General features: G+C 64.4%; 1 protein-coding gene across 2 annotated transcripts in view; it reads left to right on the top strand.

The window, feature by feature from the left end:
- Window positions 1–2,726: 2,726 nt before the first annotated feature.
- SYK (spleen associated tyrosine kinase) overlaps window positions 2,727–21,029 on the top strand; it is a 29,221-nt gene continuing 10,918 nt past the window's right edge. Inside the window, exons 1-8 of one of the 2 annotated variants that reach the window (XM_029056555.1) lie at window positions 2,727–3,273; window positions 4,207–4,367; window positions 9,572–9,710; window positions 11,602–11,686; window positions 12,904–12,953; window positions 14,773–14,784; window positions 18,894–18,980; window positions 20,479–20,575. In XM_029056555.1, coding sequence (XP_028912388.1) covers window positions 2,860–3,273; window positions 4,207–4,367; window positions 9,572–9,710; window positions 11,602–11,686; window positions 12,904–12,953; window positions 14,773–14,784; window positions 18,894–18,980; window positions 20,479–20,575 — 1,045 coding nt within the window. In that variant the 5' untranslated portion in view covers window positions 2,727–2,859. Of the gene's footprint in view, window positions 3,274–4,206; window positions 4,368–9,571; window positions 9,711–11,601; window positions 11,687–12,903; window positions 12,954–14,736; window positions 14,785–18,893; window positions 18,981–20,478; window positions 20,576–21,029 lie in introns of both variants that reach the window. The other variant, XM_029056554.2, reaches the window with a different exon arrangement.

Here is a 21,029-nt window from a genome sequence, read left to right as displayed (position 1 = left end):
GGACGCCCACCGGGTGCCCAGGGCCGAGCCGGACGTCTCCCGGGTGCAGAGCGCCGAGCTGGACGCCTCCTTCGGTGGGCAGAGCGCCGAGCTGGGCGTCTACCGGGTGCAGAGCGCCGGGCTGGACGCCTACCGGGTGCACAGAGCCGAGCTGGACGTCTACCGGGTGCAGAGGGCTGTGCTGGACGTCTCCCGGGCGCAGAGCGCCGAGCTGGACGCCTCCTTCGGTGGGCAGGGCGCCGAGCTGGACGCCTGCCGGGTGCAGAGCGCCGAGCTGGACGCCTACCGGGTGCAGAGCGCCGAGCTGGACGCCTACCGGGTGCAGAGCGCCGTGCTGGGCGTCTACGGTGTGCGGAGCCCTGTGCTGAGCGCTGGGGAGAGGACGGCAGAGCGAGGTGGGGGTGGGGTCCCCCGGGGCCCGGCCGGAAACCGAGCCCGCTTCCTGCCCTTCCCACACCCCGGGCGTCCAGCACAGCGCCCCGCATCCGGCTGCGGGCGCCCAGCACAGCGCTCTGCACAGAGTAGGCGGCCAGCACCTAGCGAGAGCGCCCAGCGCAGCGCCCCGCATCCGGTTGGAGGCGCCCAGCCCGGCGCTCTGTCCCCAGTAGGCGTCCAGCACGGCGCCCCGCATCCAGTTGGGGGCGCCCAGCACGCCGCTCTGCACACAGGAGTCGTCCAACACGGCGCTCGGCACCCGGTAGAGGCCCGGCCCGGCGCTCCGCACAGAGTGGGAGGCGTCCAGCACGGTGTTCCGCGCCGGCAGCCGGCACGGCACCGTGCGCACGGTAGGAGGCGTCCAGCACGGTGTTTTGCACAGGCGCCCAGCACAGCGCCCTGCACACACGAGAAGGCGACCAGCAGAGCGCTCTGCACGCCGTGGGAGGCGTCCAGCACAGCGCTCCGGACACTGTAGATGCCCAGCACAGCGCTTCGCACGCCCTAGGAGGCGTCCAGCCCAGTGCCCTGCACAGGCGCCCAGCACAGCGCACACAGTAGGAGGCGTCCAGCACAGCGCTCTGGATACAGTAAACCTCCAGCAGAGCGCTCCGCACACAGTAGGGGGCGTCCAGCACAGCGCTCTGGATACAGTCAACCTCCAGCAGAGCGCTCCGCACACAGTAGGGGGCGTCCAGCACAGCGCTCTGCCCGCCGCCCGTGGGCCTTCGCCACGACCAGCGCTATCTACTGAGCGCTTCCTGGGGGGCGGAGCCCTGGGGAGGGGCCGCTCCCCTCCCCCCCCCCCGGTCATTCAGTGCTATTTCTTGAGCGCCTCCGGGGTGCAGAACGCTGCGCTGAACGCTGGGGAGAGGACGCTATTCATTCATTCGTTCGTCCGTTCGTTCATTCATTCATCGACCCATTCGACGGGGGGGCGTCGAGGCCTTCCGGGGTGGGGGGACCCTGTGCTAAGCGCTGGGGGGAGATCCCGGGTCCTCGGGCGGCCCCCTTTTGACAGAGGGGGGGAAACTGAGGCCCGGAGAAGCGGAGCGAGCGGCCCCGGGTCACCCTGCCGGCGGGGGAGCGGAGCGGGATTAGAACCCGGGACCGCCGAGTTCCATTCCCCCCTCCCGGCCCGGGATCTGCCCGCCGAGCCGCGCTGGGGGCGGACGGAGGGAGGCGGGCCGGGCGGGGGGCTTCCCGGAGGAGGAGGAGGAGGAGGATGGAGAGGAGGAAGAAGGGGAAGAGAAGGAAGGAGAGGAGGAAGGAGACGAGGAGGAGGAGGAGGAGGAGGAGGAAGGGGAAGAGGAGGGAGAGGAGGAGGAAGAGAAGAGGAAGAGGAAAAGAGGAGGAGGGGGAGGAAGAAGAGAAGAGGAGGAAGGAGAGGAGGAAGAGGAGGAAGGAGACGAGGAAGAGGATGAAGGAGACGAGGAGGAGGCGAAGAGGAAGGAGGAGGAGGCGAAGAGGAGGAAGGGGAAGAGGAAGGGGAGGAGGAGGAGGAAGAGGAGGAAGGGAAGAGGAAGAGGAGGAGGAAAAGAGGAGGGGGAGGAAGAAGAGAAGAGGAGGATGGAGAGGAAGAAGAGGAGGAAGGAGACGAGGAAGAGGAGGGAGACAGAGGAGGAGGAGGAGGAAGAGAAGAGGAGGAAGAGGATGAAGGAGATGAGGAGGAGGAGAAGAGGAGGGAGAAGGAGGAGGAGGAGAAGAGGAGGAGGAAGAGGAGGAGGAAGAAGGGAAGAGGAGGAGGAAGAAGGGAAGAGGAGGAGGAGGAAAAGAAGAGGAGAAGGAAGAGAAGAGGAAGAGGAAGAGGAGGGAGAGAAGAAGAGGAGGAAGAGGAGAGGAGGAGGAAAAGAAGAGGAGGAGGAGGAAGAAGGGAAGAGGAGGAGGAGGAAAAGAAGAGGAGAAGGAAGAGAAGAGGAAGAGGAGGAAGAGGAGGAGAGGAGGAGGAAAAGAAGAGGAAGAGGAGGAAAAGAGGAGGAAGGAGGAGGAGGAAGAAGGGAAGAGGAGAGGAGGAGGAAGAGAAGAAGAAGAGGAGGAAGAGGAGGATGTTGTGTGGGATTTGAGGCGGCTGGGGGGCCGGGGCGTCAGAGGTGACAGAGACGAGCCGGACGCCCCGTCGACGAGCCGGACGCCCCGTCGTTTCCCTTCTCTGGGCCTCAGTCGCCTCCCCTGTCAAACGGGGATGAGGCCCGGGAGCCTCGCGTGGGACCCCCCGATGACTCCGTCTCTCCCCCAGCGCTCAGAAGAACGCCCGGCACCTAGGAAGCGCTCAACAAATACTACTGCTCTTCTTCCTCTTCTTCTCCGGGCCTCAGTCGCCTCGAGGCCCGGGAGCCCCCCGGGGGCCGGCCCGACGACCCAGTAGGCGCCCGACGGATCCCGTCTCCTCGTCTCTTTCAGGTCCGCGCGGGCGGCGGGGCCAGGATGGCGTCCGGCGGGGGCGAGGCGGCGGCCCAGCTGCCCTTCTTCTTCGGCAACATCACCCGGGAGGAGGCGGAGGCCCGCCTGGAGGAGGCGGGCCTGGGCGAGGGCCTGTTCCTCCTGCGGCAGAGCCGCAGCTCCCTGGGGGGCTTCTCGCTGTCGGTGTCCAGCGGCGGCCGCGTCCACCACTACACCATCGAGCGCGACGTGGCCGGGGCCTTCGCCATCGCCGGCGGCCGCTCGCACCCGGGACCGGCCGAGCTGTGCGCCTTCCACGGGCGGGAGGCCGACGGGCTGGTCTGCCGCCTGCGCGACCCCTGCCTGCGGCCCCCCGGCCTCCGGCCCCGCGCCGGCCCCTTCGAGGGACTCAGGGAGACCCTCATCCGGGACTACGTGAGGGACACCTGGAATCTGCAGGTGGGCCCGGCGGTGGCGGTCGGGTCGGCGGCGGAGACCCCCGGGGGGAGGCGGGCGGTGGGGACGGTCGGGGTCGGCGGCGGTGGAGACGACGGTAGACACGGTTGGGTGGCTGGGGGTGAGGGCGGCGATGGGGGTGGGCCAGGGCGGGAGGGGGGTGGGCCAGGGAAGGAGGGAGGTGGTCCAGGCTGGGATGGGGGGGGGCCAGGGCGGGGGGGGGGTCCAGGGTGGGAGGGGGGGGTCCAGGGTGGGAGGGGGTTGGTCCAGGGAGGGAGGGGGGTGGGCTAGGGCGGGAAGGGGGGCTCCAGGCTGGGATGGGGGTGGGCCAGGGCAGGAGGGGGGGGGCCAGGGAAGGAGGGAGGTGGTCCAGGCTGGGATGGGGAGGGTCCAGGCTGGGATGGGGAGGGTCCAGGGCGGGATGGGGGGGGTCCAGGGCGGGAGGGGGGTGGGCCAGGGCGGGAGGGGGGGTCCAGGGCGGGAGGGGGTTGGTCCAGGGAGGGATGGGGGTGGGCCAGGGCAGGAAGGGGGGGTCCAGGCTGGGATGGGGGTGGGCCAGGGCAGGATAGGGGGGTCCAGGGCAGGAGGGAGGTGGTCCAGGCTGGGATGGGGGTGGGCCAGGGCAGGAGGGGAGTGGTCCAGGGAGGGCTGGGGGTGGGCCAGGGCAGGATGGAGGTGGGCCAGAGCGGGAGGGGGGTGGACCAGGCTGGGAGGGGGGTGGGCCAGGGCAGGGGGTGGGCCAGGGCGGGAGGGGAGTGGTCCAGGGAGGGCTGGGGGTGGGCCAGGGCAGGATGGAGGTGGGCCAGAGCGGGAGGGGGGTGGACCAGGCTGGGAGGGGGGTGGGCCAGGGCGGGAGGGGGGTGGGCCAGGGAGGGCTGGGGGCGGTCCAGGGCGGGCGGGGGTCGGCGGAGGCTGACGGGGGCGGGGGCGTCGCAGGGCCAGGCCCTGGAGCAGGCCATCCTCAGCCAGCGGCCCCAGCTGGAGAAGCTCATCGCCACCACGGCCCACGAGAAGATGGGCTGGTTCCACGGCGCCGTGTCTCGCACCCAGGCCGAGGACGCCCTGCTCGCCGCCCCCAAGGCCGACGGGAAGTTCCTGTGAGTCCCGGGCCCCCCCCCCCCGTCCTCTTCCTCCCCAACCCCCGGGGGGCTCTGGGGGAGACGGGGGAGACGAGGGGGTGGAGATGCGAGGGGTCTCTGGGGAGATGGAGAGAGACGGCAGAGACGGGGAGAGGCGGGGGAGACGAGGGGGTGGAGATGAAAGGGGTCTCTGGGGAGATGGGGAGAGACGGGAGAGGCGGGGAGACGGAGGATGGGGGTGAAGGGGGTCTCTGGGGGAGATGGGGAGAGATGGCAGAGACGGGGGAGACGAGGGGATGGAGATGAAAGGGGTCTCTGGGGAGATGGGGAGAGATAGCAGAGACGGGGAGAGGTGGGGGAGACAAGGGGGTGGAGATGAGAGGGGTCTCTGGGGGAGATGGAGAGAGACGGCAGAGACGGGGAGAGGCGGGGGAGACGAGGGGGTGGAGATGAAAGGGGTCTCTGGGGAGACGGGGAGAGATGGGGGAGAGATAGGGGAGACGAGGGGATGGAGATGAAGGGGGTCTCTGGGAGAGACGGGGAGAGATGGGGAGAGACCTGGAGATGAAGGGGTCTCTGGGGGAGACGGGGAGAGACATGGGAGAGACGGGGGAGACAGAGGGGTCTAAGGATCCTGGGCATCAAATCATCATCATCATCATCGTGACAATAATAATAATAATAATACGCGTTTAAGCACTTACTATGCATCAGGCACTGTACTAATTGCTGAGGATAATAGTAATGATAATCTATGGTATTTGTTAAGCGCCTACTACGTGTCGGGCCCTGTACTAAGCGCTGGGGGGAAAACAATAATAATATTTGTTGTTTGCTGAGCGCTCACTACGTGTCGGGCTCCGTACTGAGCGTTGGAGGGGAATAATAACGACGGTCGGCGTGATCCATGGCGTCGGTTGAGCGCTCACTACGTGTCGGGCTCCGTACTGAGCGCCGGGAGGGAATAATAACGACGGTCGGCGTGATCCATGGCGTCGGTTGAGCGCTCACCACGTGACGGGCTCCGTACTGAGCGCCGGGGAAGGAATAATAACGACGATCGGCGTGATCCATGGCGTCGGTTGAGCGCTCACCACGTGTCGGGCTCCGTACTAAGCGCCGGGAAGGAATAATAACGACGATCGGCGTGATCCATGGCGTCGGTTGAGCGCTCACCGCGTGTCGGGCTCCGTACTAAGCGCCGGGAAGGAATAATAACGACGGTCGGCGTGATCCATGGCGTCGGTTGAGCGCTCACCGCGTGTCGGGCTCCGTACTAAGCGCCGGGAAGGAATAATAACGACAACGATCGGCATGATCTTTGGTATTTGCGAAGCGTCTATTACTAGGTGCCAGACCCTGTACCGAGCGCCGGGGTGGCCACGGCGGGGTTGGACCCCAGTCCCCGTCCCCTTTGGACGGAGGGGGAGACCGAGGCCCGGAGAAGGGAAGTGCCCGGGCCGAGGTCGCCCAGCCGCGGACCGGGGGGCGGTGGCGGGATCAGAACCCAGGGCCTCGGAGCCCCAAGCCCGGCCTCTCCCCGCTCCTTTTAGTTGTCCGTGCTGCGGTCGGTCTCTCCGCCCGGGATTGTCTCCCTTTACTGTACTGGACTCTCCCCAGCGCTCGGTCCGGTGCTCCGCACGCAGGAGGCGCTCAGTACAGACCGCTGATGGACGGGAGGAGCCAGCGGGGCGAACTGGCCCGTCCTCCAGCCCCGCTGTCTCTCCCTTCTGTCTCTCTCCGTCTCTGTCTCTCCCCTCTCTGTCTCCCTTATCTATGTCTCTCCCCGTCTCTCCCTTCTGTCTCTCCATCTCTGTCTCTCCCCTCGCTCTCTCTCTCTGTCTCTCCCTTCTGTCTCTCTCTGTCTCTGTCTCTCCCCTCTCTCTCCCTCTCTGTCTCTCCCTTCTGTCTCTCTCCATCTCTGTCTCTCCCCTCTCTGTCTCTCCTTTCTGTCTCCCTTATCTGTGTCTCTCCCCGTCTCTCCCTTCTGTCTCTCCATCTCTGTCTCTCCCTTCGCTCTCTCTCTGTCTCTGTCTCTCCCCTCTCTCTCCCTCTCTGTCTCTCCCTTCTGTCTCTCTCCATCTCTGTCTCTCCCCTCTCTGTCTCTCCTTTCTGTCTCCCTTATCTATGTCTCTCCCCTGTCTCTCCCTTCTGTCTCTCTCCGTCTCTGTCTCTCCCCTCTCTCTCCCTCTCTGTCTCTCCTTTCTGTCTCCCTTATCTATGTCTCTCCCTCTGTCTCTCCATCTCTGTCTCTCCCCTCTCTCTCCCTCTCTGTCTCTCCCCTGTCTGTCTCTCCTTTCTGTCTCCCTTATCTATGTCTCTCCCTTCTGTCTCTCCATCTCTGTCTCTCCCCTCTCTCTCCCTCTCTGTCTCTCCCTTCTGTCTCTCTCCATCTCTGTCTCTGTCTCTCTCCTCTGTCTCCATCTCTGTCTCTCCCCTCTCTCTCTGTCTCTGTCTCTCTCCCTCTCTGTCTCTCCCCCTCTCTCTGTCTCTGTCTCTCCTTCCTCCCTCTCTGTCTCTCCCCTCTCTCCATCTCTCTCCTCTCTCTCTCCCTCTCTGTCTCTCCCCTCTCTCTGTCTCTTCCCATCTCTGTCTCTCCCCTCTGTCTCTCTCCCTCTCTGTCTCTCCCCTCTGTCTCTGTCTCTCCCCTCTCTCTTTCCATCTCTGTCTCTTCCCTCCCTCCGTCTCTGTCTCTCCCCTCCGTCTCTCTCCTCCCTCTCTGTCTCTCCTCCCTCCTTCTCTGTCTCTCCGTCTCTGTCTCTCCCCTCTGTCTCTGTCTCTCTCCTCTCGCTCCATCTTTGTCTCTCCCCTCTCTCCCCGTCTCTGTCTCTCCCGTCTCTCCATACGTGTCTCTCCCCTCTGTCTCTCTCCGTCTCTATCTCTCCTTCCTCCCTCTCTGTCTCTCCCCTCTCTCTCTCCATCTCTGTCTCTCTCTGTCTCTGTCTCTCACCTCCCTCTCTGTCTCTCCCTTCTCTCCCTCTCTGTCTGTCTCCCTCTCTGTCTCTCCTTCCTCCCTCTCTCCTCTCTCTCCATCTCTGTCTCTCCATCTCTGACCTCCCTCTCTGTGTCTCCCCTCTCTCTCCGTCTCTGTCTCTCCCCCCGTCTCTCTCTCCCTCTCTGTCTCTCCCCTTTGTCTCTGTCTCTCTCTCCATCTCTCCGTCTCTCCTTTCTGTCTCCCTTATCTCTGTCTCTCCCCTCTCTCTCCCTCTCTGTCTCTCCCTTCTGTCTCTCCATCTCTGTCTCTCTCCCCTCTCTCCCTCTCCCCATCTCTCGGCCCCCCGTCTGACCGTTCTGGTTTCCTCAGTTTCCCCTCCCCCCCCGCCCTTCCCCCCACCCCCAGCCAAGCGGTCGGTCCCCTGGGTTTGGGCGGTGGGGGAGGGGATGACGAAGGGGGGGGACGGGGGAGGCGGGGGAAATTTGGCCCAGACTTTCACTTCCCTTTTTAGGAAGAAAAACAGAATTTCTCATCCTTCATTCAGTCATTCTTTCATCCATTCATTCGTTAATTCATCCATCCGTCTGTTCGTTCTTCCATCCATCCGTTCGTCCATCCGTCTACCCATTCATTCTTCCATCCATTCATCCGTCCGTCCATCCATCCATCCATCCATCCATCCATCCATCCATCCATCCATCCATTCATTCATCATCCATTCATTCGTCCGTCCATCCGTCCGTCCGTCCGTCCGTCCGTCCGTCCGTCCGTCCGTCCGTCCATCCATCCATCCATCCATCCATCCATCCGGTCATTCATTCATCCATCCAGTCATTCATTCATCCATCCAGTCATTCATTCATCAATTCATCCATCCATTCAATTCATCCATCCATCTATTCATCCATCCATCCACCCATTCATTCATCCATCCATTCAATTCATCCATCCATCCATCCACCCATTCATTCATCCATCCATTCAATTCGTCCATCCATCTATTCATCCATCCATCCCCCCATTCATTCATTCATCCATCCCTCCAGTCATTCATTCATTCATTTGTCCATCTATCCATCCAGCCATTCATCAATTCATCCATCCATCCCCCCATTCATTCATTCACCCATTCATTCATCCATCCAGTAATTCATTCATTCATTCATTCATTCATTTGTCCAACTATCCATCCAGCCATTCACCAATTCATCCATCCATCCATCCATTCGTCCGTCCATCCATTCATTCATCCATCCATCCATCCATCCATCCATCCGTCCATCCATCCATTCATCCGTCCATCCATTCATTCATCCGCCCAGGACGGGGAGTTTGGGCGCACCCTGGTCCTCCGACCGACCCTTTCGTCTCATTCACTCAATCGTACTTATTGGGCGCTTCCTGATTAAGCGCCGCGGTAATCAGAGTCGGTGACGACGACGACGACGACGACCCTCGGCAATTAGAACGGTCCCTGGCACATAGTAAGCGCTTAACAGATGCCACAGATTATCATGCTCCTGATTGGTCCATTCCGAGCGCTCAGTCCAGTGCTCTGCGCATAGTAAGCGCCCAATAAATACTGCTGAATGAATGAATGATCACCCGCCCCCCCCCAGCGCTTAGCACAGGGCCTGCCACATGGTGAGCGCTTAACGAATACCACGGATCATTAGCATGACGATGATCACGGTTATCGCCCCCGGCGCTCAGCTCGGGGCCCGACACATGGTAAGCGCCTAACAGATACCATCGATGATGATGATGATGATGATGATGACCCCCCCCCCGGTGCTTAGTACAGAGCCCGACACACGGTAAGCGTCTCCCCCAGCGTCCAGACGGGGAGAGGGGTGCGAGGGGCGTCTCCCCCAGCGTCCAGGAGGGGAGAGGGGTGCGAGGGGCGTCTCCCCCAGGGTCCGGGAGGGGAAAGCGGGACGGGAGGGGGCCGAGGGGCGTCTCCCCCAGCGTCCGGGAGGGGAAAGGGGTGCGAGGAGCGTCTCCCCCAGGGTCCGGGCGGGGAAAGCGGGCCGGGAGGGGGCCGAGGGGCGTCTCCCCCAGTATCCAGGCGAGGGATCCGGGGGGTGGGGGAGCGGTGAGGAGCGTCTCCCCCAATGCCCTAGCGGGGAAAGCAGGATCTGAGGGGCGTCTCCCCCAGGGTCCGGGAGGGGAAAGCGGGCTGGGAGGGGGCCGAGGGGCGTCTCCCCCAGGGTCGGTCCGTCGGGGCGGTGTGATGAGCGCGTGTCCGTGTCCCCCCTCCCCCCCGTCCGTCCGGTGGCGGGTTCAGGGTTCGGTCCCGGGGCCCGGAGGGCTCGTTCGCCCTGTGCCTGGTGCACGGAGGCCGCGCGCTGCACTACCGCATCGACCGGGACAAGGCCGGGAAGCTCTCCATCCCCGACGGAAAGAAGTTCGACACCCTCTGGCAGGTCCGCGGGGGGGGGGGGGTCCCGGGGGGTCCCGGGACGACTGGGGGGGGCCGGGAGGTCCTGGGGGGGGTCCCTCGGGGGGGTCCTCAGGGGTTCTGGGGGTTCACGGAGTCCCTGGGAGGGTTCTTAGGGGGGTCCTGCATCCCTGGGGGATCCTGGGAGGCTTGGGGGGGTCCCTGAGGGGGTCCTGAGGGGTTCTGGGGGGGCCTGGGGGGAGGGCCTGGGGTCCCTGGGGGTCCTGGGAGGGCTGGGGAAGGTCCTTGGGGGGTCCTGAGGGGATCTGGGGGTCCTTGGGGGGGGGTCCTGGGAGGGCTGAGGGGGTCCCTAAGCGGATCCTGAGGGGTTCTGGGAGGTCCTGGGGGGGGGCCTGGGGTCCCTGGGGGTCCTGAGAGGGCTGGGGGGGGTCCCTGAGGGGGGTCCTGAGGGGTTCTGGGGGTTCATGGGGTCTCTGGGGGGGTCTTGAGAGGTCCTGGGGGGGTCCTGGGAGGGCTGGGGAAGGTCCTTGGGGGGTCCTGAGGGGATCTGGGGGTCCTGGGGTCCTTGGGGGGGGGGTCCTGGGAGGGCTGAGGGGGTCCCTAAGCGGGTCCTGAGGGGTTCTGGGAGGTCCTGGGGGGGGGCCTGGGGTCCCTGGGGGTCCTGAGAGGGCTGGGGGGGTCCCTGAGGGGGGTCCTCAGGGGTTCTGGGGGTTCACGGAGTCCCTGGGAGGGTTCTTAGGGGGGTCCTGAGGGGTTCTGGGAGGTCCTGGGGGGGGCCTGGGGTCCCTGGGGGGTCCTGAGAGGGCTGGGGGGGGGTCCTTAGAGGGGTCCTGAGAGGTTCTGAGGGTCCTGGGTGGGGAGCTGGGATCCCTGGGGGGGTCTTTAGGAGGATCCCGAGGGGTTCTGGGAGGGGACTGGGGTCCCGGGGAGGTCCTCGGAATACTGGGGGGGGGGTCCTGGGGGGTTCTGAGAGTCCTGGGGGGGTCCCTAAGGGGGTCCTGGGGGGTTCTGGGGGTTCATGGGGTACCTGGGGGGGTCTTGAGAGGTCCTGGGGGGTCCTGGGAGGGCTGGGGGGTCCCTGGGGGGGTTTTGGGAGGTCCTGGGGGGGGCCTGGGGTCTCGGGGGGGGGTCCTGAGAGGGATGGGGGGGTCCTTAGGGGGGTTCTGGGAGGGGACTGGGGTCCCGGGGGGGTCCTGGGAGTCCTGGGGGGGTCCCTAAGGGGGTCCTGAGAGGGCTGGGGGGTCCCTAAGGGTGGTCCTCAGGGGTTCTGGGAGGTCCTGGGGGGGGCTGGGAAGGTTGGGGTCTCGGGGAGGGGTCCTGGGGGGTCTCCGGGGGCGTCCTGAGGGGGAAGGGGGGGTCTCGGGGGGGGGGGATTTGGGGGAGACCCGAGGGGGTCCTGGGAGGGGGCTGTGTGACTTGGGAGGGTCTCTGGGGGACTTCAGGAGGCTCCAGGTTGGGGGGGGGGTCTTCGGGGGGCTACGTTTTGGGGGGGGCGGGAAGGGGGTCAGCAGTAGGGGGAGGGGATGTGACGCCCCTTCCCCCGGCCCCCTTTCCTCCCTGTCCCCTTGTCCCCGTCCCCCTTGTCCCCTTGCCCCCCCTTGCCCCCCTCCTCCCTTGTCCCCGTGTGTCCCCGCGTCCCCCTCGTCTCCCCCTTGTCCCTCCCGGTCGCCCCTTGTCCCCTTGGTCCCTTTGTCCCTGTCCCCCTTGTCCCCCCGGTCCCCCCCTTGCCCCCTTTTCTCCCTGTCCCCGCCTTGTCCCCGGCCCCCTTGTCCCCCATCCCCCCTTGTCCCCTTTGCTCCCTGTCCCCCCTTGGTCCCCTTGTCCCCCATCCCCTCTTTTCTCCCTGGCCCCCCTTGGTCCCCTTGTCCCCCCTTGTCCCCCCCCCGTCCCTTTCGCCCCCCCCCCCGGGCGTTCAGCTGGTGGACCACTACTCCTACAAGGCCGACGGGCTCCTGCGACCCCTGGCCACCGCCTGCCCCCGCGCGGGACAAGCCCACGACGGTCAGCGCCCAACGCGCTTCCGGAGGGGGGGAGGGGACGGCAGGGGAGGGGGGACACTACCGGGAGGAACCCCCCCCCCCCCCCGCACCGGGGTCACGACCCCGAATCACCCCGCCCATCTCAGGCCGGCCCTGCCCCCCCCCCCACCCCCCCACCGGGCGTCCAGCGCAGCGCTCTGCACCCAGTGAGCGCCCAGCACATCGCCCTGCATCCCACAGGGGGCGCCCAGCCCCGGGGGACACGCCCTGGGGGATCTCAGCCCTGGCCCCGCCCCCCCAACACGTGACCTGGCCCCACCCACGTGGCAGGACAGGCCCCGCCCCCGGGCGCGTCACGTGAACCTCCCGCCCCTCATTGGCTCCCGCCCCCCCCCCGACGTCACACACCCCAGACACGTGACCGGCCCGGCGCCGGCACCCCCCCCCGGCGCGTCACGTGACCGGGCGCGACGGACACGTGACCGTCCAGTCCGTCCGTCGTTGGCTCCCGCCCCCTCTTACGTCACACCTCAGACACGTGACCGGTCAGGCCCCGCCCCATCACCCGGACGTGTCGCGTGCCCTCCCGCCCCCCCCCCCGCCTGTCCCTCGTTGGCCCCGCCCCCGCTGAGGTCACACCCCTCGACCCGTGACCGGGCATGCCCCGCCCCCTCACCCGACGTGTCACGTGACCGCCCCCACCTGTCCCTCATTGGCCCCCGCCCCCTCGCACGTCACACCCCTTGACACGTGACCGGTCAGGCCCCGCCCCCAATTAGGTCACACCCCTTGAAACGTGACTGGACATGCCCCGCCCCCTCCCGCGTCACACCCCTCGACACGTGACCGGTCAAGCCCCGCCCCTCACCCCGACGTGTCACGTGACCCGCCCCCCCGCCTGTCCCTCATTGGCCCCGCCCCCGCTTAGGTCACACCCCTTGACACGTGACTGGGCATGGCCCGCCCCCTCACCCCGCCGTGTCACGTGACCCGCCCCCACCTGTCCCTCATTGGCCCCCGCCCCCGCTTAGGTCACACCCCTTGACACGTGACTGGGCATGCACCGCCCCCTCACCCCGCTGTCACGTGACCCTCCCCCCCACCTGTCCCTCATTGGCCCCCGCCCCCCCCTCACGTCACACCCCTTGACCCGCCCCTCCCCCATCCATGATCTCCCCTCCCCGCGAGGCGATTGGGCGGGACTTGTGTGTCACGTGTCTCTCCCCCCCCCCCCCACAGGAAGTGACGTTTTGGGGCCCCGGCCCCCCCTGCCGGGCGACCACCCGCGGGTAAGTGCCCTCCCCCCCTCCCCGCGCCTGCGCACGAGTCCCTCCCCGCCTGCCTGCGTGCGTCACCGTGCGTGCGTGCGTCACCGTGCGTGCGTGTCCACGTGCACGGCGTCCAGGCTGGGCTGCACGTGGGCGTGTCCGCGGGTCCACGTGTCTGCGCCTGTCCCTCCTCCACGAGCCCGCGGGTCTCCGCACGTGCGCCTCCACGTGACGGCCTCCACGTGCCCGCGTTTCTCCCCACGTGTTTGCGCGTGTCCCTCCGCGGGTCTCCGCACGTGCGCGTCCACGTGACGGCCTCCACGTGCCCGCGTTTCTCCACACGTGTCTGCGCGTCTCCTCCACGAGCCCGCGTCTCTCCGCACGTGCGTGTCCACGTGACCGTCTCCAGGTCCACGTGACGGTCTCCACGTGCACGTGTTTCTCCGCACGTGTCTGCGCGTGTCTCTCCACGAGCCTGTGTGTCTCCACACACGTGCGTGCCCACGTGACCGTCTCCATGTCCACGTGACCTTCTCCATGCCCACGTGACCGTCTCCATGTCCACGTGACCGCCTCCACGCCCACGTGACCATCTCCACGTCCACGTGACGGTCTCCACGTGCACGTGTTTTCCCCGCGCGTGTCTGCGCGTGTCTCTCCACGAGCCCGCGTCTCTCCGCACGTGCGTGCCCACGTGACCGTCTCCATGTCCTCGTGACCGTCTCCATGTCCACGTGACGGTCTCCACGTGCACGTGTTTTCCCCGCGCGTGTCTGCGCGTGTCCCTCCACCAGCCCGCGTCTCTGCGCACACGCTGCGTCCACGTGCCCGGGCTGTCTCCGCGCGTGGGTCTGCGCGGGCGCGCCTCCGTGTGCCGGTGTCGCTCCGTGGCGTGTCCACCTCGCCTGCGCGCGGGCACGCGCTTCCCTGCGCGCGCGCCCGCGGGCCTCCACGCGCAAGTCTTTCCCCCGGCCTGTGTACGAGTGTTTCCGCCGGCGTGTACCATCCCCGGGCTTCGTGTACGTGGGTGTTCGCGCGCCCCCGGGGGGTCCAACGGGCCTAGTCGGTTCAGCCCGGGGCGGGAGGGCGGGGGAGACGCCGTGTGCAGAGCGCTGTGCTGGACGCCTGCTTTCATTCATTCATGCATCCATTCATTCATTCGGTAGTATTTATTGAGCGCTGTGTGCAGAGCACTGTACTGAGCGCCTGGAAAGCACAATTCAGCAGCAGAGAGACACCATCCCTGCCCAACGGCGGGCTCACGGTATAAACAATCTAGACTGTACTAGACGCAGTCTAGTATCTAGTCCAGAGCACTGTGCTGAACGCTTGGGAGAGGACACTACACCAATACAACAGGCCCTTCATCTGCCCACTGTGCGCAGAGCGCTGTGCTGGCACCCGCTTTCAGTCCTTCAGTGGTTTTTATTGAGCACCTCCCGTGTGCCCAGCACTGTACTAAACGCTTGGGCGAGGACACTAAACCAATATAACAGACCGTCACCCGCCCACAGTGTGCAGGGGGCTGTGCTGAGCGCCTACTGTGTGCAGAGCGCTGTGCTGGGCGCCCGCTTCCAGTCATTCGGTGGTTTTCACTGAGCACCGCCCGTGTGCGGAGCACTGTACTGAACGCTTGGGCGAGGACACCACAACCATAAAGCAGACACATGACCCGCCCACTGTGTGCAGAGCGCTGTGCTGGGCGCCTATTGGGTGCAGAGCGCCGGGGAGGGCGCCCCCTGGGGGGATGCGCGCGCGTGCATGTGTGTGTTCGCGCGTGAGCGCGCGCGTGTGCGGTTTTCAGGCCGGCGGACTCATCGGACGCATTCACTCCTTCCAGAGAGCAAAGAAGGTGCGGTTCGTTCAACGCCTACTCTGTGCGCAGCCCTGTGCTGGGCGCCTGCTGTGTGCGGGACTCTGTGCTGGCCGCGCTCCCGCCGTGCTGGGGGCCCGCCGTGCGCAGGGCGTGGCGCTGGACGCCTCCTACTGTACTCATTCATTCAGGGGTATTTATTGAGCGCTGACTGTGTGCGAAGCACTGTGCCGAACGCTTGGAAAGCACAATTCGGCAACAGAGAGAGACCATCCCAGCCCAACAACGGGCTCAGAGCAGAGCGCTGTGCTGGACGCCTCCTACTGGACGCCTCCTACTATATGCAGAGGCTGGGCTGGACGCCTCCTACTGGACGCCTCTTACTGTATGCAGAGCGCTGGGCTGGACGCCTCCTACTGGACGCCTCCTACTGTATGCAGAGTGCTGGGCTGGACGCCTCCTACCGGACGCCTCCTCCTGTATGCAGAGCGCTGGGCTGGATGCCTCCTACTGGACGCCTCCTATATGCAGAACGCTGTGCTGGGCGTCCACTGTATGCAGAGCGCTGTGCTGGACGCCGCCTACTGTATGCAGAGCGCTGTGCTAGGTGCCTACCGGGAATAAGTAGATAAGATTGAATGAATGAACGCAGGGCGCTATGCTAGGCGTCTACGTGTGCCAAACGCTGTGCTGGGCGCTTACTATGTGCACAGCCCAGTGCTGGGCGTCTACCGTGTGCAGAGCACTGTGCTGGGCGTCCACCGCATGCAGAACGCTGTACTGGGCTTCTACTAGGTGCAAAACGCCGTGCTGGGCGCTCACCATGTGCAGAGAGCTATGCTGGGCGCCTCCCGTTCGTTAAAGGGGCCGGCGCGGGGAGGAGATCCGCCAGGCGGCAGCAGGGGGCGCCGGCAGTCGCCGCCCACTGCGCATGCTCAGAGCCCTCCCTGTACCGCCCCACCAGTGCGCATGCTCAGGTCCTTACCGACTCCCGCTCCCCCCCCACCCAGTGCGCATGCTCGGATCCCTCCCTGCCCCTTCCCCCTTCGTGCGCATGCTCGGATCCCTCCTGATCCTTTCTCCCCCCCCCCCCAGCCAGGGCGCATGCTCGGGTCCCTTCCTGCCCCCTTCCCCCTTCGTGCGCATGCTCGGATCCCTCCTGATCCTTTCTCGCCCAGCCAGTGCGCATGCTCGGGTCCCTCCCTGCCCCTTCACCCCTCGTGCGCATGGTCGGATCCCTCCCGATCCTGCTTTTCCCCCCCAGCCAGTGCGCATGCTCGGATCCCTCCCTGCCCCCTTCCCCCCCTCGTGCGCATGCTCGGATCCCTCCTGATCCTTTCTCCCCTCCCAGCCAGTGCGCATGCTCGGATCCCTCCCTGCCCCCTTCCCCCCTCGTGCGCATGCTCGGATCCCTCTCGATCCTGCTTCCCCCCCCCACCCAAGGCGCATGCTCGGATCCCTCCCTGCCCCTTCCCCCTTCGTGCGCATACTCGGATCCCTCCTGGTCCTTTCTCCCACCCCCAGCCAGTGCGCATGCTCGGATCCCTCCCTGCCCCCCTTCCCCCCTCGTGCGCATGCTCGGATCCCTCCCGATCCTGCTTTTCTCCCCCAGCCAGTGCGCATGCTCGGATCCCTCCCTGCCCCTTCCCCCCTCGTGCGCATGCTCGGATCCCTCCCTGCCCCTTCCCTCTTCGTGCGCATGCTCGGATCCCTCCTGATCCTTTCTCCCCCCAGCCAGTGCGCATGCTCGGATCCCTCCCTATCCCGCGCCTCCCCCAGTGCGCATGCCCCGACCGTCCTGCCCGCCCCATCCAGTGCGCACGCGCGGCGCTCCCCGCCGACGTGGCTTGCTGCCCCCTCTCGCCCGCGCGGCTGCGGTTTCAGGCCCAACTTCCGCTCGCGGTCGGGGGACTTCCGGTTCGGCCGCCGCTGATTGGCTGAGCCGGGCGGCCGGCGGGAAAAGGGAGGGGGGGCGGTTCTCCGGGGGCCCAGTTTCCGGTCTGGAGCCTCAGTCATTCATTCATTCATTCATGCATTCATTCATTCATCCAATTGTATTTCTTGAGCTCTTCCTGTGCGCAGAGCTCTGTCCTCAGTGCCTCAGTTTACCCAATCGATTCAATCGTAATTATTGAGCTCTTCCTTTGCGCAGAAGCACTGTCCTCAGTGCCTCACTTTACCCAATGAATTCAAAGGCATTTATTGAGCGCTTCTGGGTGCAGAGCACTGTCCTCAGGGCCTCAGTTTACCCAATCGATTCAATCGTATTTATTGAGCTCTTCCTTTGCGCAGAAGCACTGTCCTCAGTGCCTCAGTTTACCCAATGAATTCAAAGGCATTTATTGAGCGCTTCTGTGTGCAGAGCACTGTCCTCAGGGCCTCAGTTTACCATATCAATTCAACAGTATTGAGCGCTTCTGTGCGCAGAGGACTGTCCTCAGGGCCTCAGTTTACCCAATCAATTCAATCGTATTTATTGAGCTCTTCCTTTGCGCAGAAGCACTGTCCTCAGTGCCTCACTTTACCCAATGAATTCAAAGGCATTTATTGAGCGCTTCTGGGTGCAGAGCACTATCCTCAGGGCCTCAGTTTACCCAATCAATTCAACAGTATTGAGCGCTTCTGTGCGCAGAGGACTGTCCTCAGGGCCTCAGTTTACCCAATCAATTCAATCGTATTTATTGAGCTCTTCCTTTGCGCAGAAGCACTGTTCTCAGTGCCTCAGTTTACCCAATGAATTCAAAGGTATTTATTGAGCGCTTCTGTGTGCAGAGCACTGTCCTCAGGGCCTCTGTTTACCCAATCAATTCAACGGTATTTATTGAGCGCTTCTGTGCACAGAGGACTGTCCTCAGTGCCTCAGTTTACCCAATCAATTCAATCGTATTTATTGAGCTCTTCCTTTGCGAGAAGCACTGTCAGGGCCTCAGTTTACCCAATGAATTCAAAGGTATTTATTGAGCGCTTCTGTGTGCAGAGCACTGTCCTCGGTGCCTCAGTTTACCCAATCAATTCAACGGTATTTATTGAGTGCTTCCTGGGTGCAGAGCAGTGGCCTAAACGCTTGGAAGAGTCCAATATCAATCAATAGTATTTACTGAGCGCTTACAGCGTGCAGAGCACTGGAATAGGCGCTTGGGAGAGTCCAACATCATATCAATCATTGGTATTTATTGAGCGCCTACTGGGTGCAGAGCACTGGATAAGCGCTCGGGAGAGTCCAGTATCAATCCATCCAGGGCATTTATTGAGCACTTCCTGTGTGCAGAGCACTGTACTAAGCGCTTGGGAGAGTCCAATATCAATCAACCACTAGTATTGATTGAGTGCTTACTATATACCGAGCACTGTACTAGGCGCTGCGAAGAGGACACTCTCCATTAATGGTGTTGAGCCCCTACTGCGTGCAGAGCGCTGTGCTGGGCGTCTACTATGTGCAGAGCGCTGTGCTCAGTGTCTGCAGTGTGCAGAGCGCTGTGCTTTGCATGTACTGGGTGCTGGGCATCTACTATGTGCGGAGCGTGCTGTGCTTGGCGTCTACAGTGTGCAGAGCGCTGTGCAGGGCGCTGTGGTGGGCTCCTACTGTGTGCAGAGCGCTGTGATGAGCATCTACGTGCGGAGAATGCTGTGGTCGGTGTCTCCAGGGTGCAGAGCGCTGTGCTGGACTCCCACTATGTTCAGACCGCTGTGCTGAGCGTCTACTACGTACGGAGAGCGCTGTGGTCGGTGTCTCCAGGGTGCAGAGCGCCGTGCTGGGCTCCCACTAGGTGCAGAGCGCTGTGCTGAGCGTCTACTACGTGCGGAGAGCGCTGTGGTCGGTGTCTCCAGGGTGCAGAGCCCTGTGCTGGACTCCCACTAGGTGCAGAGCACTGTGCTGAGCGTCTACTTCGTGCGGAGAGCGCTGTGGTCGGTGTCTCCAGGGTGCAGAGCCCTGTGCTGGACTCCCACTAGGTGCAGAGCGCTGTGCTGAGCGTCTGCTTCGTGCGGAGAGCGCGGGGCTGGGTGCCTCCAGGGTGCGGAGCGCTGTGCTGGGCTCCCGCTAGGTGCTGGGCGTCGGGTCTGTGCAGAGCTATGTGCCGGGCGCCTACCGCGTGCAGAGCGCTATGCACATAGTGTCGACTGACCGGGCGCTGTCCGCTGGTTCCCAGTCCCCCAGCAACCCCCTGATGCGGCTCTACAAGGAGACCAGAGACGCCCTCGCCCACGCCAAGCTCGGCCCGCACGCAGCCGGACACGTAAGACGCTCCACCGCCCGCTGGGGGGCGCTGGGGGGGGGCGCCCTGGGGCCGGCGTCTCCCCCTCTCCGGGCCTCAGTTTCCCCCCATCCAGGATGAGCGCTCCCTTAACGGGGATCGAGCCCCTAGCGGGCAGGGGGCGTTCAGTACGGCCGAGAGGAAGCAGCAGCAGCAGCAGGGGGCGCTCAGACAGTAGGGATTTGGGCGTCCAGCAGGGGGCGCCGCGCTGGGACGGAAGCCTCCAGCAGGGGGCGCTCACCTCGTTGCGATCGAGGGCTCGCCGGCAGGGGGCGTTCACTAAGTAGCTGGTGGCTGTTTAAGCGCTTCCTAGGTGCCGAGCACCGTTCTAAGCGCTGGGGGAGACACGGGGTCACCGGGCGGCCCCCCCCGGGAGGCTCCCGGGCTCCGTCCCCATTTGACAGAGGAGGCGACTGAGGCCCAGAGAAGGGCAGTGACGCGCCCAAGGTCACCCAGCCGACCGGGGGGGGGGGGGGGGGGCGGGATTCGAACCCACGACCTCGGACTCCCCAGCCCGGGCTCTAATAATAATGATGATAACGTTGGTATTTGTTAAGCGCTGACTATGTGCCGAGCACTGTTCTAAGCGCTGGGGGAGACACGGGGGAATGAGGTGGTCCCACGTGGGGCTCCCGGTCTTCACCCCCATTTGACAGACGAGGGAACTGAGGCACGGAGAAGGGAAGCGACTCGCCCACAGTCACGCAGCTGACAAGGGGCACTGTACTAAGCGCTTGGAATGGACAACGAGGCAACAGATAAGAAACCATCCCCGCCCCACGAGGGGCTCGCGGTCTAAACGGGCCGAACATAGTAGGCGCCCGATAAATACGATCGCCTATCGGATGCCGAACTGTCCACTGCGGGCGCTCAGTCCAGCGCCCTGCACATAGTAGGCGCCCGATAAATACGATCGCCTATCGGATGCCGAACTGTCCACTGCGGGCGCTCAGTCCAGCGCCCTGCACATAGTAGGCGCCCGATAAATACGATCGAATATCGGATGCCGAACTGTCCACTGCGGGCGCTGAGTCCAGCGCCCTGCACATAGTAGGCGCCCGATAAATACGATCGAATGAATGGGGGAGAGAGCAAAGCAAAAGAGAACAAAGCGAAAACATCATCAAGATCAATAGAATCGGGGGGATGGGCACCTCATTGACAAAATTGACCGGGGGGGGGGGATCAATAATTATGCAAATGAGCACGGTGCTGGGGGGGGGCTGAATCCGGGAAGGCCTCCTGGAGGAGGGCTTTGAAGCGGGGAACTGAGTTTCAGCTGGGTGACCCGGGGCGAGTCACTTCACCTCTCTGGGCCTCAGGGATCCCATCTGCCAAATGGAGAGCGGGAGCCCCGCGGCGGGGGGTGGGGGCGACCCGGTGCCCTTCGGGCGGAGCGCAGCGCTCAGCACAGTGCTGAGCACAGAGCGAGCGCTCCGCAAACACCCACGTTGCTGTCGTCGTCCGCTCGTTGCCCCAGGGCCACCAGGCCGCCGTGAACCGGCTGGAAAGTTCGGCGGAGCTCAACCCCTACGTGATGCAGAGGGGTCGCAGGGGAGCCGGACAACCCCTTCCAGGTGGGCCCACCCCGGGGGGGACGACACAGAGACGGGGTCCGTCCGTCAGAGACCGCCCGGACGCCGACGGGACAGAGACGAGGGCGGGGGAGAGACAGAGGGGGAGGGGGGAGAGACAGGAATGGACATGAGGGAGTCAGAGATAGAAAGGAGAGAGTCAGAGATGGAGAGAGGGGAGAGACGGAGATGGAAAGGAGAGAGTCAGAGGTGGAGCGAGGGGAGAGACAGAGATGGAGAGGGGAGAGACAGAGGGGGAGAAGGGAGAGACAGGAATGGACATGAGAGAGGCAGAGATAGAAAGGAGAGAGTCAGAGATGGAGAGAGGGGAGAGACGGAGATGGAAAGGAGAGAGTCAGAGATGGAGAGAGGGGAGAGACGGAGATGGAGAGGGGAGAGACAGAGGGGGAGAAGGGAGAGACAGGAATGGACATGAGAGAGGCAGAGATAGAAAGGA

The sequence above is a fragment of the Ornithorhynchus anatinus genome, unplaced genomic scaffold (genome assembly GCF_004115215.2).
Source record: "Ornithorhynchus anatinus isolate Pmale09 unplaced genomic scaffold, mOrnAna1.pri.v4 scaffold_138_arrow_ctg1, whole genome shotgun sequence".
Lineage (NCBI taxonomy): Eukaryota > Metazoa > Chordata > Mammalia > Monotremata > Ornithorhynchidae > Ornithorhynchus > Ornithorhynchus anatinus.
The sequence above is the reverse complement of the archived record's forward strand: the minus strand, read 5'-3'. Positions and strand labels throughout refer to the sequence as shown.